Source organism: Haliaeetus albicilla, chromosome W (genome assembly GCF_947461875.1).
Source record: "Haliaeetus albicilla chromosome W, bHalAlb1.1, whole genome shotgun sequence".
NCBI lineage: Eukaryota > Metazoa > Chordata > Aves > Accipitriformes > Accipitridae > Haliaeetus > Haliaeetus albicilla.
In genome coordinates, this window is record NC_091515.1 from 38,147,164 (window position 1) to 38,160,385 (window position 13,222).

The following is a 13,222-nucleotide window of genomic DNA, read 5'->3' on the forward strand; positions in this document are numbered from 1 at the left end:
TGGGTGGGGTACCTTTCTTCCCCTCTCCTTTCTCCTTCAGTCCAGTTACAATGGTGTTTGAGAATTTTGAAAAATGTGAATACTCTTGGGATGTTGGGACCAGCACGGTCCTAGCCCTACTGCTAGGAATTAGCATGTTCCTGAATGTGGTTCAGCTCTTGTTTAAGGTTAAACAGCTATTTAAGAAGATCACCCAGAGGTCTGCCCCGAGGCTGGATAATTATGTGTGGCAGGGTGTGTGGGGTAGTATGGGCAAGTACCTAGAACAGTGGGCACCTCCAATGTTTTGGAAATTCACCCCTGAACAAGTGCAGAATCCAGAAGAACTAGTAAAATATTTGGAGAAGGTATGCTGTCACCCTGGCAACTCTAGAGAGATACAAATTGCTGCAACGTGCTGGGGCCTGGCCTATGCCTATCGAGCCCTGTTCGACACCACTCAGTACCCTCAAGGGGAAGAGAAGGTCTCTGGATCTAACAAGATGACAGGCACTGCGGCTACCCAAACCTCGGCAACGGGCACTGTGGTCCAGCACTTAGCCTTGTTGAACCTCATACAATTGGCCTCGGCCCATCCAGCCAGCCTGTCCAGATCCCTCTGTAGAGCCTTTCTACCCTCAAGCAGATCAACACTCCCACCCAACTTGGTGTCATCCGCAAACTTACTGAGGGTGCACTCGATCCCCTCGTCCAGATCACTGATAAAGATATTGAACAGAACTGGCCCCAATACTGAGCCCTGGGGAACGCCACTTGTGACCGGCCACCAACTGGATTTAACTCCATTCACCACAACTCTTTGGGCTCTGCCATCCAGCCAGTTTTTTACCCAGCAAAGAACACACCAGTCCAAGCCACGAGCAGCCAGTTTCTCCAGGAGAATGCTGTGGGAAACGGTGTCAAAGGCTTTACTAAAGTCCAGGTAAACAACATCCACAGCCTTTCCCTCATCCACTAGGTGGGTCACCTTGTCATAGAAGGAGATCAGGTTAGTTAAGGAGGACCTGCCTTTCATAAACCCATGCTGACCAGGCCTGATCCCCTGGTTGTCCTGTACGTGCCTTGTGATGGCGCCCAAGATGAGCTGCTCCATAACCTTCCCCAGCACTGAGGTCAGGCTGACAGGTCTGTAGTTCCCTGGATCTTCCTTTCAGCCCTTCTTGTAGATGGGCGTCACATTTGCTAACCTCCAGTCAACTGGGACCTCCCCGGTTAGCCAGGACTGCTGATCAATGACTCCACTCAATAGCTATTCCAGCTATCAGTGTCTCAGCTGTAGAATCATATTTATATGTTGCCTGTAAATGTGCATACCAGACTACTTGAGTTTTTAAGCTGAATTAATTCTTAGGTGCTTAGTGATGGTGCTCAGATATCGGTTGAGAAATCTGGCCTTGACTTGTTAGCTTTTTTTGTGTGTCTTTCATTGTCAGTGATAAGTTTTGCTCAAGTACCTATGTCCTCTTACTTGACGAATTTTTAACTACAGTTTTCAGTAAGAGAGCACTAAAACCATGCCCTTTAGGATTTTATCAGCGACTCCATGAGCTGACATTGCAAGCTACTAGGCATGATATTAACTGGGGGTAGATCTGCTTTGACAAATGCAATAGGACTGTGAGGGACTGAGAGACTGTGAGAGAATGGCTACCATTTTGTCTCAAACAACCAAGCAGATAGCCGCAAGCAGCCGAAACAGGATGTGCCCTGCGGAGGTGGGGTAGTGAACTGTTTCTGGGAGGCTTTCTAGCGGTTGTACCTCAAAGAGGCTTTCTGGCAATGGTCTTTCTGGTAAGTTTTCTAGCGGTTGCGCTTTGGACGTTTTGTCACAGGTTCGGAGTTTTGCCACAGGCCCTTACCACGGCAGTTGTGTAAACAAGTTAAATGGGATAAGGGGGCATCAGCGACACCCTTCCCCCCCCAAGAACTTTCGAGAAAACCCTACAACACTTGCGTGAAGGGCTCTCAGATGAGGGTATAAAAGGGGAGGGAGATCAACCCCCAGGTACGCGCCCACTGCCTGAGGAATCCGGACAGTTACTACTGAGACTCTTTCCTCGTTGGATCCAAGGGTGGTGATACTTACCTCGCCTTTTTTCTCTTTCTTCTCTCTCTCTCTTATCTCTTCTCTTCCTCCTACCTTGTTGTTAGGAATATTTTGCTACGGCTGTTAGGTGTCAAGTTTTTTATGCAAAATATCTGCTACGCAAAATTTAGCCACACTTGTGTTATAAGTCAACGTGAAATAAAACATATTTTGAGCATTTAGGAGCCATTGTCATGACTCCTGCCCTGGGATTTGCCGAGCAAAACAGGGTGTTGAAATTTTCCCTGTCCCTCCTGAGTCATTGATGTGACTCCTCTGTGCGGTGATGGACTATCTAAAATATCACCTCCCCCGAGCCCACCAAGTGGGACAGGACAAGGACTATACAGCATTTTGGCAAACTATGGAGTTATGGGTATTGATGACCAAAATTCCCAGACACTAACAATCCTTAATTGTAACTTTTGAAATGGTAACTTTCAGAATGAAAGCTGTTAAGTCTTTTTGGGGTAATGACAGTTTCAAAGAACAACGGCCTTCTCTAAGAAGCCCAAAGGAGGCAAGTCCACTGCTGCTGCTGAGGGAAGAGCTGCCAAGGGGACACCAAACATGTCTTGCACTTTGCCAAGGTCCTCCCTGGCCACATGCAGGCTGGTGAAAATAAAGTCTTGGGCACAGGTAAAGAAGGACTCACTTAAGTCAGTGCAGTCACTGACCGCTGACTTATGGGCAATAGGAGACCTTCTGGTACTGCTCAGATAGGAAATGTGCCTTCCACAGATACATGTTCTTCATAACAACAGGACAAAATACAAAGTAGCCACAGTGAATTGCTTGAGCAGTATTTCTTAGATTTGGGGTAACTAGCTACTGCACAGCTATTGAAATAAACCAGGTTTTAATCTATACAAGGACTTGAACACACACCAATGAAACAGTCAAGTGTCCTCAGGTGGAAGCTGAGGGACAAAACAGCAGGTGTGGAAGTCTTGCAGAAGGGCCTTCAATGGCTTCATCCACACACAAAATCCTTTTACTCGGTCTTTTGTGAAGCAGGATATTCATGCAGCTTTATGCAGCTGAATATTTTTTTTTTTTAATTAAGATTGGTAGCAACAGCTGCAACTTCAACAGAGCTCTTTCCAAGACTCTCCACTTGCTCCACCTCACTACCAGATACACAGTTCTTTTTTCAGCACGTACGTGTTACAACTCTGAATTTTTTGTCTTTGTGAAGTTAACATAAGATGGAAGTTATCATCAGTACATGACAGAGAAAACAGGCAAGCACTGGAGTACCCATTTTAAGTCATGTTGCCTGTTGTCTTGGCAACCAGTTAATAAGCTCTGTTACTCATTTTTCACCAGCACCTGACAACAACATCTCTGCAAGATTTGGTATTATTATTAAGGAGTCTACTAACTCACCTGCTTTACAAGGGATCAGAAAAGATCTGCTGGCATCTCCATTCTGAATCCTATTTTTCAGGGAATCATAAATCATCCATAAATTGCCTAGCAGCTGAATATACAATGCACAGACATCACTGTGACAATCCATTCCCTTGATAAGAGCACAAAAAGAGTGTTGGGATCTGGTCACGCTCTCTGCAATATCAATATATACATTGCTATTCACTACACATGGAGACCTCAAATTCCTCAAGTGAAAACACACAAATGCTTTGACAGACATTCTCTTGCATGTCTCCCCTTTGACAGTGCAGGCATATGGCATGAGGACAGGGTCGGCCCTGTTTCCGCCAAGCTTCCTTTTGGAGAAAGAGTCCTACCCTTTACATTGCTGCTGCATGTATCCTCAAGCTGCTTTGAGAAGCATACAAGCATGTACTGAATTGGCACTGCAATTACCATAACAAACATTATAATCAAAAAGGTTTCAGCCAGTAGTCAGACCTCACTATACTAAGAGCTGTGCAGACACACTAAATGACTCTACCCTTCCTCAAGAGTAAACCGTCCCTATGTTTGAGTCACACAAAGAGTTCAGTCTCAAAAGATTGAAGAAAAGGCTGTTTAATTAAATCCCACAGACTATCCCATCATCTTGGATGAATACTTTCCTTGGACAAGAGGTCACCTAGTTACCCAAATACCAAAGAATTTCTGAGTTTGGGACCATAAGAGAATACGTACTTACAATCCTCTTTAGTATAAATGTTGCCAGTTTCCCTGGCTAAACACTCAAAATTCAACATTTGTTGAACAGAAATCAAACATTCTGAAATTTTATTAACAAATGGCAAGAAAAAACTCTCCTTCCTATCAAACAGTAGAGAAGATACAAAGGAGCCTCATGCAGATTCAGCATCAGAGAACCACAGAGAGACTAGAGAGACTAAAATATTGTCCTCTGATCTGTGCAGTGGGATTCTGAAGGTGTCAATGGGCTTCTCCACAAAATTTGAGAAATGAAATTGGTCAAGAGGGCTAGCTTTATTTCTGGATGTTCCCTCTTTCCTGGTTTCAGGCTCCCTTAATGCTCTTTCAACATAGATTTTGGCAGCTTGTTGTTTAAAGATTGAACAGTGCTGAAAAACACATTCATTACTACTTGTCATAGAGATGTTGATGAATTCCAGTCACATGCAATTAAGCTGCAATTCAACACAATGACAGACTAAATAGGCAAGTCTAGACAAACAAGAAAAAAACAACCAAAAATACTATTCCTAGAGAAAAATTCCTAGAGGATTCTATAATTTTTCTGTTGAAAAAAAGAGGTGCACAATCTTATTTCATTTATCATATGAAAGCAGAGTATTTGCTATATTGTAATTCATGCAACGCTATCAAGAGGTATCATCTAAACAAGATAGCAAAAAAACCCTAGACACACTGGAATATTTTTGCTAAACAAGAAGCACAAGACCTTTTTTTTTCCGGACATTTTAAAATAAAACACGTACATGTTAAAAATGAGGTGCAGTGCATATTGCATTCCTTAAGAATAAATTCTGCTAATTTCACTTATCGGAATACCCTCTCTGTAAAACGAGGCAACTGATGTCACTGAGAAGTTGAATTGGCTTCATGACATTTAAATTGAAATGAAAGAGATGTATTCTAGGCCTGAGTTTACTTCTATGTAATTCAGGAACTACATGCCTTGACCCTAAATCTTCACACTGAGTATTCTTGTATTGGTTCTGTTGTTTTACAAACCAAGGGAAGAATCATAGAGTTATATTTTTTTCTTAAATCTGGCAATGTTTTACTCTCTATAGATATGGGGAGATATGGCAAGATCTGCTATAATCTATGCTGCCAGAGGAAGAATTAGTAACACAAGACATTTTGGTACATTATTCAAGACCATCAGGTCAATGATGTCATGCTAGCAAGATGTCAGGATCTCTTTGTCAACAGTGTATAGCAACTGACCTTAGGAATGTGATGCAGTAGTATGATACAACATTTCATAGCCCTTTTCACCATACTTAAGAGATGTTCCTGAAGCTGGAATTTATAACATTCATCAATACTAGGTTGTACTAGTCAATGTGCACATGGCCACAATAATTTCACCAATGAAAGCAACCTATACTCCTTGGAGAAGGCTATATATTTTTATACAAAAACCAAGATTAATTTCACACATACTCAGCAGTTGTGTTAAAGTAATGAGATATTAGAAAACTTACCAAACACTTGATTCCCATGCACTCAGAATAAATCAAATTTTACACTTGTCCTGGGTTCAGCTGGGATAGAGTTAATTTTTTTACAGGAACCTGGGAGGTGGGGGGGGGCATAGCCAAGGCAGCTGACCTGAACAAGCCGAGGAGCTATTCCATACCATGTGACATCATGCTCAGTATATAAATGGGGAGCGGGCCGGGGGGTGCTCTCGACTTTCGGTGGGGGAAGTGGCGGAGCGTCGGGTTCCGGATGGTGAGCAGTTGCACTGTGCATCACTCGTTTTGTATACTCTTTCATTAGTACCGTTGTTGTTGTTGTAACCTTTTTTTTGTGTGTTGTCCCAGTAAACTGCCTTTATCTCAACCCTCGAGGTTCCAGGTTTTTTTTCTTTTCTCTCCTTTGTCTCCTCCCTATCCCACCGGAGGGGGGCGGGAGGAGTGAGTGAGCGGCTGCGTGGTCCTTTGTTACCGGCTGGGCTGAAACCACGACAACACTTAACAAAATTGTTGGATTTTTTATTTATTTTATGAATCCTCTAAAGGAAGCACAGGCTTGAAGAAAAGGCAGTAGAAGAGAAGATTTAGTCTCATGAGCCCTGTAAAATTCTAATTTCTTCATACAAGCCAAAGAAAGTTCCTGTGAGTCAAGGTAGATCCTCCACCCCTCAGCTTTTTCATACCAAGGAAGAGGAAAGTCCAAGCCCTTTGGGGACAAACATGGGGCTTGAGCCACACTCATACAACAGCCGTGACATGATTTCTGGCTCTATCAAACTGTAGAGCTAACTTTTTGGGGGTTATTTTCTGTATGTGCTCTACCTACCACAGTGAGGAACAGCTTCAGTCTCCAGGACTACTAGATTGGTGCTACATGAACAAACTGTTCAGTCAAAAAGTGAGTTTCACTTAACTTTAATGGGGCCCTAAAACTAACATCTACTGCCAAAGTAATCATGGTGAGATACATGAAGCTAACCTAAAAGGCTGATAATTTTAAAGTTTCAGACATTTCCTGTTGTCAGAAAGTTAAAACATACTATAATTTTCAAGCCATATTTTAAAAGAAAGAAAAAAGTATTCATCATAAAGAATCACAAATGAAAGTGGGCCATCCAATACCTGAGTGTATTTATTAATTCTGCTCTTAAAAAAACATACAAAACAAAACTTTGTCAAACACTTCCAAAAACTCACCTCGAATGTCAGGAGAGAATCGAGCTGAATGGCGAGACACAAAAAGTTTCAGTTCTTGATCCAAGTTGCATTCAATCAAGTTTGTGTCCCATGATCGGACTCCTAAAATTCAAAATGCAAAACACATCTAGCTTGATATATGATCACTGGAAGTTTTAATTTATTATTTCTCCATTTACATTCATGTTATTTGCATATTTCTAAATTCCAAAACCAGCCTCTCTTCCTTTCACGCCACACAGCTATCCTTTGCAAAGTGCTGGGTGCTCAGAAGAAGCACTCTGGACAGGGATCAGTCACAAGCAAGAGGAAATCTGCCCTTCCAAAAGGTAACAATCCTTTAAGGCCCCTGCTTTAGGACTGCTGCTTCCCACATCCTAGTAGCCACATTATGAGAAGTTATTTTTGTCCCGGAATTGACTTTAAAATAGCAATACACTGATTTATAAAACTGAAAAGAGTGAACCACTCAGGGGGTACGTTAGCCCTATTGCAAGACCATTGTATTTGTCCTCCCGAGAAAAAAAAAAAAGACAGCATCACCTAGCATGTTGCAAATTAATATTTAAATACAAAGTATTAAATTGCTGACTTCTTCATTCAAAAGCTTTGAAGCATCCCATATTTTAAATTAAAATTTAAGTGATCTTTTATTTATGAAATATCAAAATTCTAGTTTTGAGATTTTAAAATGCTATGCTTGATCTTTTTTCTTTTAAAAAATAAACATCACATCTCTATTCCCTACTGTTTTTCCCTCCAGCTACTTTGAAAGTGAGACACTTGACACATATATGATCATAAAATGTAATATTCCAAAATATATTTTTAAGGATAGAAATTTGACCAGAAAAAAAAAATCACTGCAGCCAAAAGACAAATTTATAGTTTCCTACCATAAGATTTTGATGACTAAATTAAAAAAAAAACAACACAATAACACAAAAAAACACAACAAATTAACAGGAGGACATGTTTTAAGATTTTTCTATAGTTTTCTTGTTTTGTTTTGAAAATAATGAGCAGGCAGTTGTACTACTGGTAAGTCCAGGCACTGCTGCGATTTTGAACACCAACATTATAGTGATTTTTGTTTTTTTTCCTAAAGGAATGTCATTAGACTTACACAAATTAGCTGGCAAACACAGAAGGGACTGCAGGTGAGGAAGTGTCTAGTGGCCCCTCTCCACATGCCTGACCATGTCTTTGCATGAAATTGTTGAGTTAAATCACTTTGGGGTTTGGTACCTTTGGGGTGCAGGAGATGCCTGAAGAGGTGTGTGGCCAAGCCCTTACCGTGAAACTAGCACTAACACTTCTGCTGGTAACTGTCAGGATTTCAGGCTGTGAACTTTACTGTCAATGCTGCCTCTCATGCTTTATTCTCTTTCAAGGCAGCAGAAATGTCAAGCCTTGTGCTGGCAGAAGCCATGTTGTAGGGGTGAAGGATGAGGAGGAGAAAGAGGGGGAAGAGCAGAGAAACCAGATCTGTGCTGCCGGTCTCCCATTGCAGCTCTGGGTAGGTTCTCCATGCAAATATGAACATCTGCATTTCAAGAGCCTGAAGCCTCTTCAGGGAGAATTCATCCAGTGCTTTTCCTTGTCAGCATCCCAATCAAGGTAGGAGCATGCTTCTTACTGGGATATGCTACCAGCTATTAAGTAGCTGCCATCAGAAACTAAATAAATTTGGAAATACAGTATCACCTGTGTGTTTCATAACCACTCAAGAGAAAAATAACTGAACTATAACCAGCCACCTCCACTTCCTGAATTATGCATCATTGTTCAGAGGCATAATCAGTGAGTCTCTTCTGTAAGTCTCCTTATTTTCATTTCTCAAAAATCTCTTGGCCATATGGTGCATTTTTGGAGCGTAGTTTTGGCAGACAAATACAGCTCAACAGACTTTAATGTTTTCCAGGTGTTGGAATATTTGAGAGCAAGAAAGTAAACATGATATAAGACCCCACATGTACAGTGCATATGAAAACTATGACTAGTAAGCTGACATTGATCACAAAGCTGAAGTACATTGAATGAATGAGTGCTGGACTTCAAGAAGCTAGAAGATAAACAGCTCGCTGGCCTCTGACAGCAAGCTTGTGTGGGGAAACTACAAAACTTTCTGGAGGTCAATTAAGCAATATGGACTATGATTCAGCAATGCTGCTAGTGATAGGATCTGTCCACCATCCATCCCTAGCTGCTTCTGTTGTGAATCCAAATTTGCAGTAGGGATAAGATTCTGATTAGGCATAGTCAGACTGCTGAGCCAGGAAATGTCCAAAATACAGGACTCAATGTGAAATAAATACCCCCCCCCAAAAAAAAAAAAAAAAAGAAAAAGCCTAGACATACCATGCACACAGTAGTCCTAGAAGCTGAAGTTGGGATTTGAATAGAATATTCCAAATCTGCAGCTGCATGATTCAGCATTCTGGATGCAAAAATTGTGCATATACATTATAATGTAGTATAATGTATTATATATATATTATATACATTATATAACCAAATCAGGTTTGGGTAGAATGGAGGTAATTCTGGAACTAAAATTCAAGGTCAATCCAATGATGTATATCATTAACAGCATGGAAGTAACTACTGGAAGTATGACTGAACTGGAGCTATTTCTTTCTGCAGGCTTAGGAGTGCAATGCCACTAGACACAGGACTTATCAGACAGCAGACAGGGCACACCCAGTGGCATCTGCCAAATCAGTGGAAAAATCTTGAAGCTTTCTCTTTGCTCCCACCTTCTTTTTTGGTGGACGGTGGGTTGGAGGATTGCTCCCTTAGCAAAGTGACATCCTAAACGTAATTATTGAAAATGCAGCTTGCCACACCATTCCCTCTTCATGATATATTAAGAAATGACTCTGCATTCCACCAGGTTGCATAGCATCACGCCACTGATGTGTTATCAGCAGATGTTTTCTTTGACACATTGTGCTGCGGTTCAGTGCATGAATCCACACTTTTCAGTGATGGTACTTAGGAGATGTACCAGAGAAGACAGCGAGGCAGAGTTATCAAGAACCCTAAACGCATTTAAGGATCTGTTGAGAATAAAGGTTGAAAGAAGCCATTTTTTCCAGACTACAGCATACTTTCCTATGAGAGATTAGTCAAGCCCATATTTGCCTCACACAGATAGAGCTTCAGACTCCCAGCATACTTGTCCAGAACAATACACCTCAAAATTTGATCAAGGCTTTTTCCTGGCAGACAAAATCCCAGTCAGATTGTCTGACACCAGGAGCAGTGAGGTGACCTCTAATCCAAAATGATGAATAAAAAGGCCAAAGCATTCCTTCTGAACATCTAAAACTGTAAGTGGGTGTTATGCTTAGTGGCAAGAGGTAGCAGCAACAGAGCTATGCAGCAGCAACTGTACAATAGAAGCTTCAAGAGACTGAAGAGCATTTCTTCAGAGGAAGGATGACATCAAATGTCTTAAGGGCATAAGTTTTATCCATTTGCTCTATAAATTTTAATAATTGAATTAAATGCAGCCAATTTACTTCTGACACAACCAAAAATTAGATAGCATTAGGAAAATGCAATGCTGAAGAGGCTTTGAATGACAAAGCATCTGCCTCAGTAGTTCTCCCTAGGAGACAATGGTAGCAAAAAAGATGAACAGGTCACGGTAAAGCTGATTAGCTGTGATGAGGCAGCCCTTTATCACAGTCATGAAAAAAGAATCAAGAGAAATGGCCAACTAAAGCAACAGTAGTTGAGAAAACAACAATAGAGACAAATTAAGCCCTAGCTGGACTGCTGAACCACACCTACATGGCAAGGCTGCTACCAGTTCCCCTTTCCAAGGTCTCTTTCTCCCTTCTAACAATGGCAGGTTTCTGATATTTCTGCTTTCACCAGCCCAGAATAAAAATATGTTACAAAATCATGTATCAATTGAGTTTAACAAACTATAGGGTCCAGCAATAATTTTCTTTGTGCTTCATACCACTATTATGGCAACAGAGCTTTTTTCCCTTCCCCATGTACACTGCAATCTATTGTATCAGAAACCACATCGAGAACTTATAAAACTGTCATTTCACTTGTGATACCTTCCTGTATTGCTGTCTTAAGAATAGGACAAATAAACAGTGAGTCATAGCATCCCATAGCTGGACAATAATGAGGCTGAGCACTCAGGTATTAGCCTTAGTACCCGTATATTTTTCTTTATTGAAATATATATGTGCATATAAAGCTTAGGTCCTGAAAAATTCTCCAGCCAAGAGAAAAGTCTTGTTGCCGAAAGTTAGACACAATAGGCACAGCTGCATTCCTGCTCAGGGAGTCTTTGTCACCGAGAAGGAAAACTCCCCAAATCCCTCTGGTTTGGTTTCGCGGTGGGGGACAAGGGTTTGAAGGGGAACCGAGGGAAATGCCGAACAGCCGCCCCGCAGCCCGGCCACCCCAGCCCCAGACGCCGGTTTTTTTCGGCGGCGCGGACGCCCTTTGTCCGCTCCGGGCTGCCATAGGGACCGCAGTGCGGACCGCGCCACGCCCACCCGCCGCTGTTTCTGGGCAGACAGACTCGACAGCGCTCGGCTTCTGCCGCAGCCCCTCCGCCCCAACAATGGTGAGGATGGGACTTGCCCCTTCGCCCGCTGCTAGCAGCGGGGCAGACGCTCCTGGGGATGGACAGCGGGGCGCGGTACGCGCCGAGCCGACTGCGGATCTTTGTGCGGGCGGCAGCAGGGAGCCGCCGCCGGACGCCGCACGGGGCCCGGCCCACAGCCGCTGACCGCCGCGGGCGGCTCCCCGGCGCTCGCACCCGACAGAGGGGCTCCGAGTCCGGTGGGGCGGGAGGGGCGTGCGCGCAGACCGGACGACGAGCCCCTCGTGAAATAAAAAGAAGAAACCGGAGACCACGACTTCGCAGCTCATGTGTCTGGGGGGGGGGGGGGGCTACGGGGGGCTGCGGCGCTGCCTGCGGCGGCCCCGCTCCCCGCCGCCTCACCTCGCTCGATGTTGGTGATAGCCCGCCGCAGGTGCTCCTCGGTCACCAGCTCGCCGATAACCACCAGCAGGTAAAATTTGCTGTCCAGGAAGCGGTGCGAGAGGCTGGGCGAGAGGGAGGTGGGGTTGGGGATGCTACAGGAGGGCTCCGAGTCCACTTCCACCACCACCACGGTGGCCATCGCGGGCGCCCCGCTCCGCCCCGCGGCTCCGGGGGGAAAAGGGCAGCTCGGCAGCGGCTCCGCAGGAGGCAGGGAGTGAGGGCGGGTGGGGAGGCGGCGGCGCTTTTATACGGAGACGGTGTAGGGCAGGGACCTGGCGAGGAGGAGGAGGAGGATGACGAGGAGGAGGAGGAGAAGAAGGGGGGGGGAGCCGGCGCATCCCCCCACCGCCACTTTTCCAGCATCCACAGCTGATGTCATCTGCGGCAAATTCTCCCCGCGGCGGCCCCCGGAAGCAGGAAGGACGCGGGGTGTGAACAATGCCCCGAGGGGCCACCGCGATGGCGGCCTCGGGGTGTGCCCCAGCCCGCCGCGTGACCCCTCTGCCCATGCATCCCCAGCTGGCACAGGTCCCAGGTCCCTCACACACACCCCCTTTCCCTGAGCCCTCCTGCTGTCTTACCCTGCTGGTTTGGTCATCCCATATCCCTTGTTCCCCCAGGGCCTCACCCTGCTGGCCTGGCCATCTCCTGCTCCCCGAGGCCCTCCCAGGGTCTCAGTCTTGAAGCATGGTGGCCGTGCCATGAGGAGCTGCAGGTGATGCCCTGGCAGACCTGGTGAGCTCATCTGGGAAAGCCAGCATCAGGGCTCCAGCTGCACCCCAATGCTGGATGAAAAAAGCAGCTCCACTGTCCAAGGCCGAGAGTCCAGTCTCCTGCATCTCACTGTAGCACTGCAGCAAAATTTGAGCCATATTTCCCCCCCTCCCAACTGGCAATCTAAATATTCTTGTTACCTTTTTTTTTTTGTTTGAAAACAGTTCACTTAATAAGATACTTCAAACAGGTTTTCTGCACATATTCAAGGCCCATGGATATATGACTTACCCCAGAAAAGCACTGTTTCTTGACAAGCTGCTAAAACCCATATTCTGAAGGCTCTAGAAGTTCAAAGGGCTTTGGGTAACTAATTTTGACTGGGCTCAAGCAATTCCAGGGAGCAATGGTATCAGAAAACATCTACAATTACCAAAACAAAGGCTTGATTCCTCTTGATTACCACATATAATTTAGACATTTGCTCCCTGATACTGAGACCCACTCAAGAGAGAAATTCAATCACCTCCTAAAAGTGTTTTATCCTCCCCTAAAATGGGATAGAGCAGTCTGAGATAA

General features: G+C 44.3%; 1 protein-coding gene across 1 annotated transcript in view; it reads right to left on the reverse strand.

Annotated features, from left to right (window-relative positions):
* LOC138683468 (microtubule-associated protein 1B-like) overlaps positions 1-12,117 on the reverse strand; it is a 69,015-nt gene extending 56,898 nt beyond the window's left edge. The window contains exons 1-2 of the mRNA XM_069775273.1: positions 11,888-12,117; positions 6,904-7,005 (exon numbers count right to left, since the gene is read on the reverse strand). Coding sequence (XP_069631374.1) covers positions 6,904-7,005; positions 11,888-12,068 — 283 coding nt within the window. The 5' untranslated portion in view covers positions 12,069-12,117. The remainder of the gene's footprint in view (positions 1-6,903; positions 7,006-11,887) is intronic.
* Positions 12,118-13,222: the final 1,105 nt, after the last annotated feature.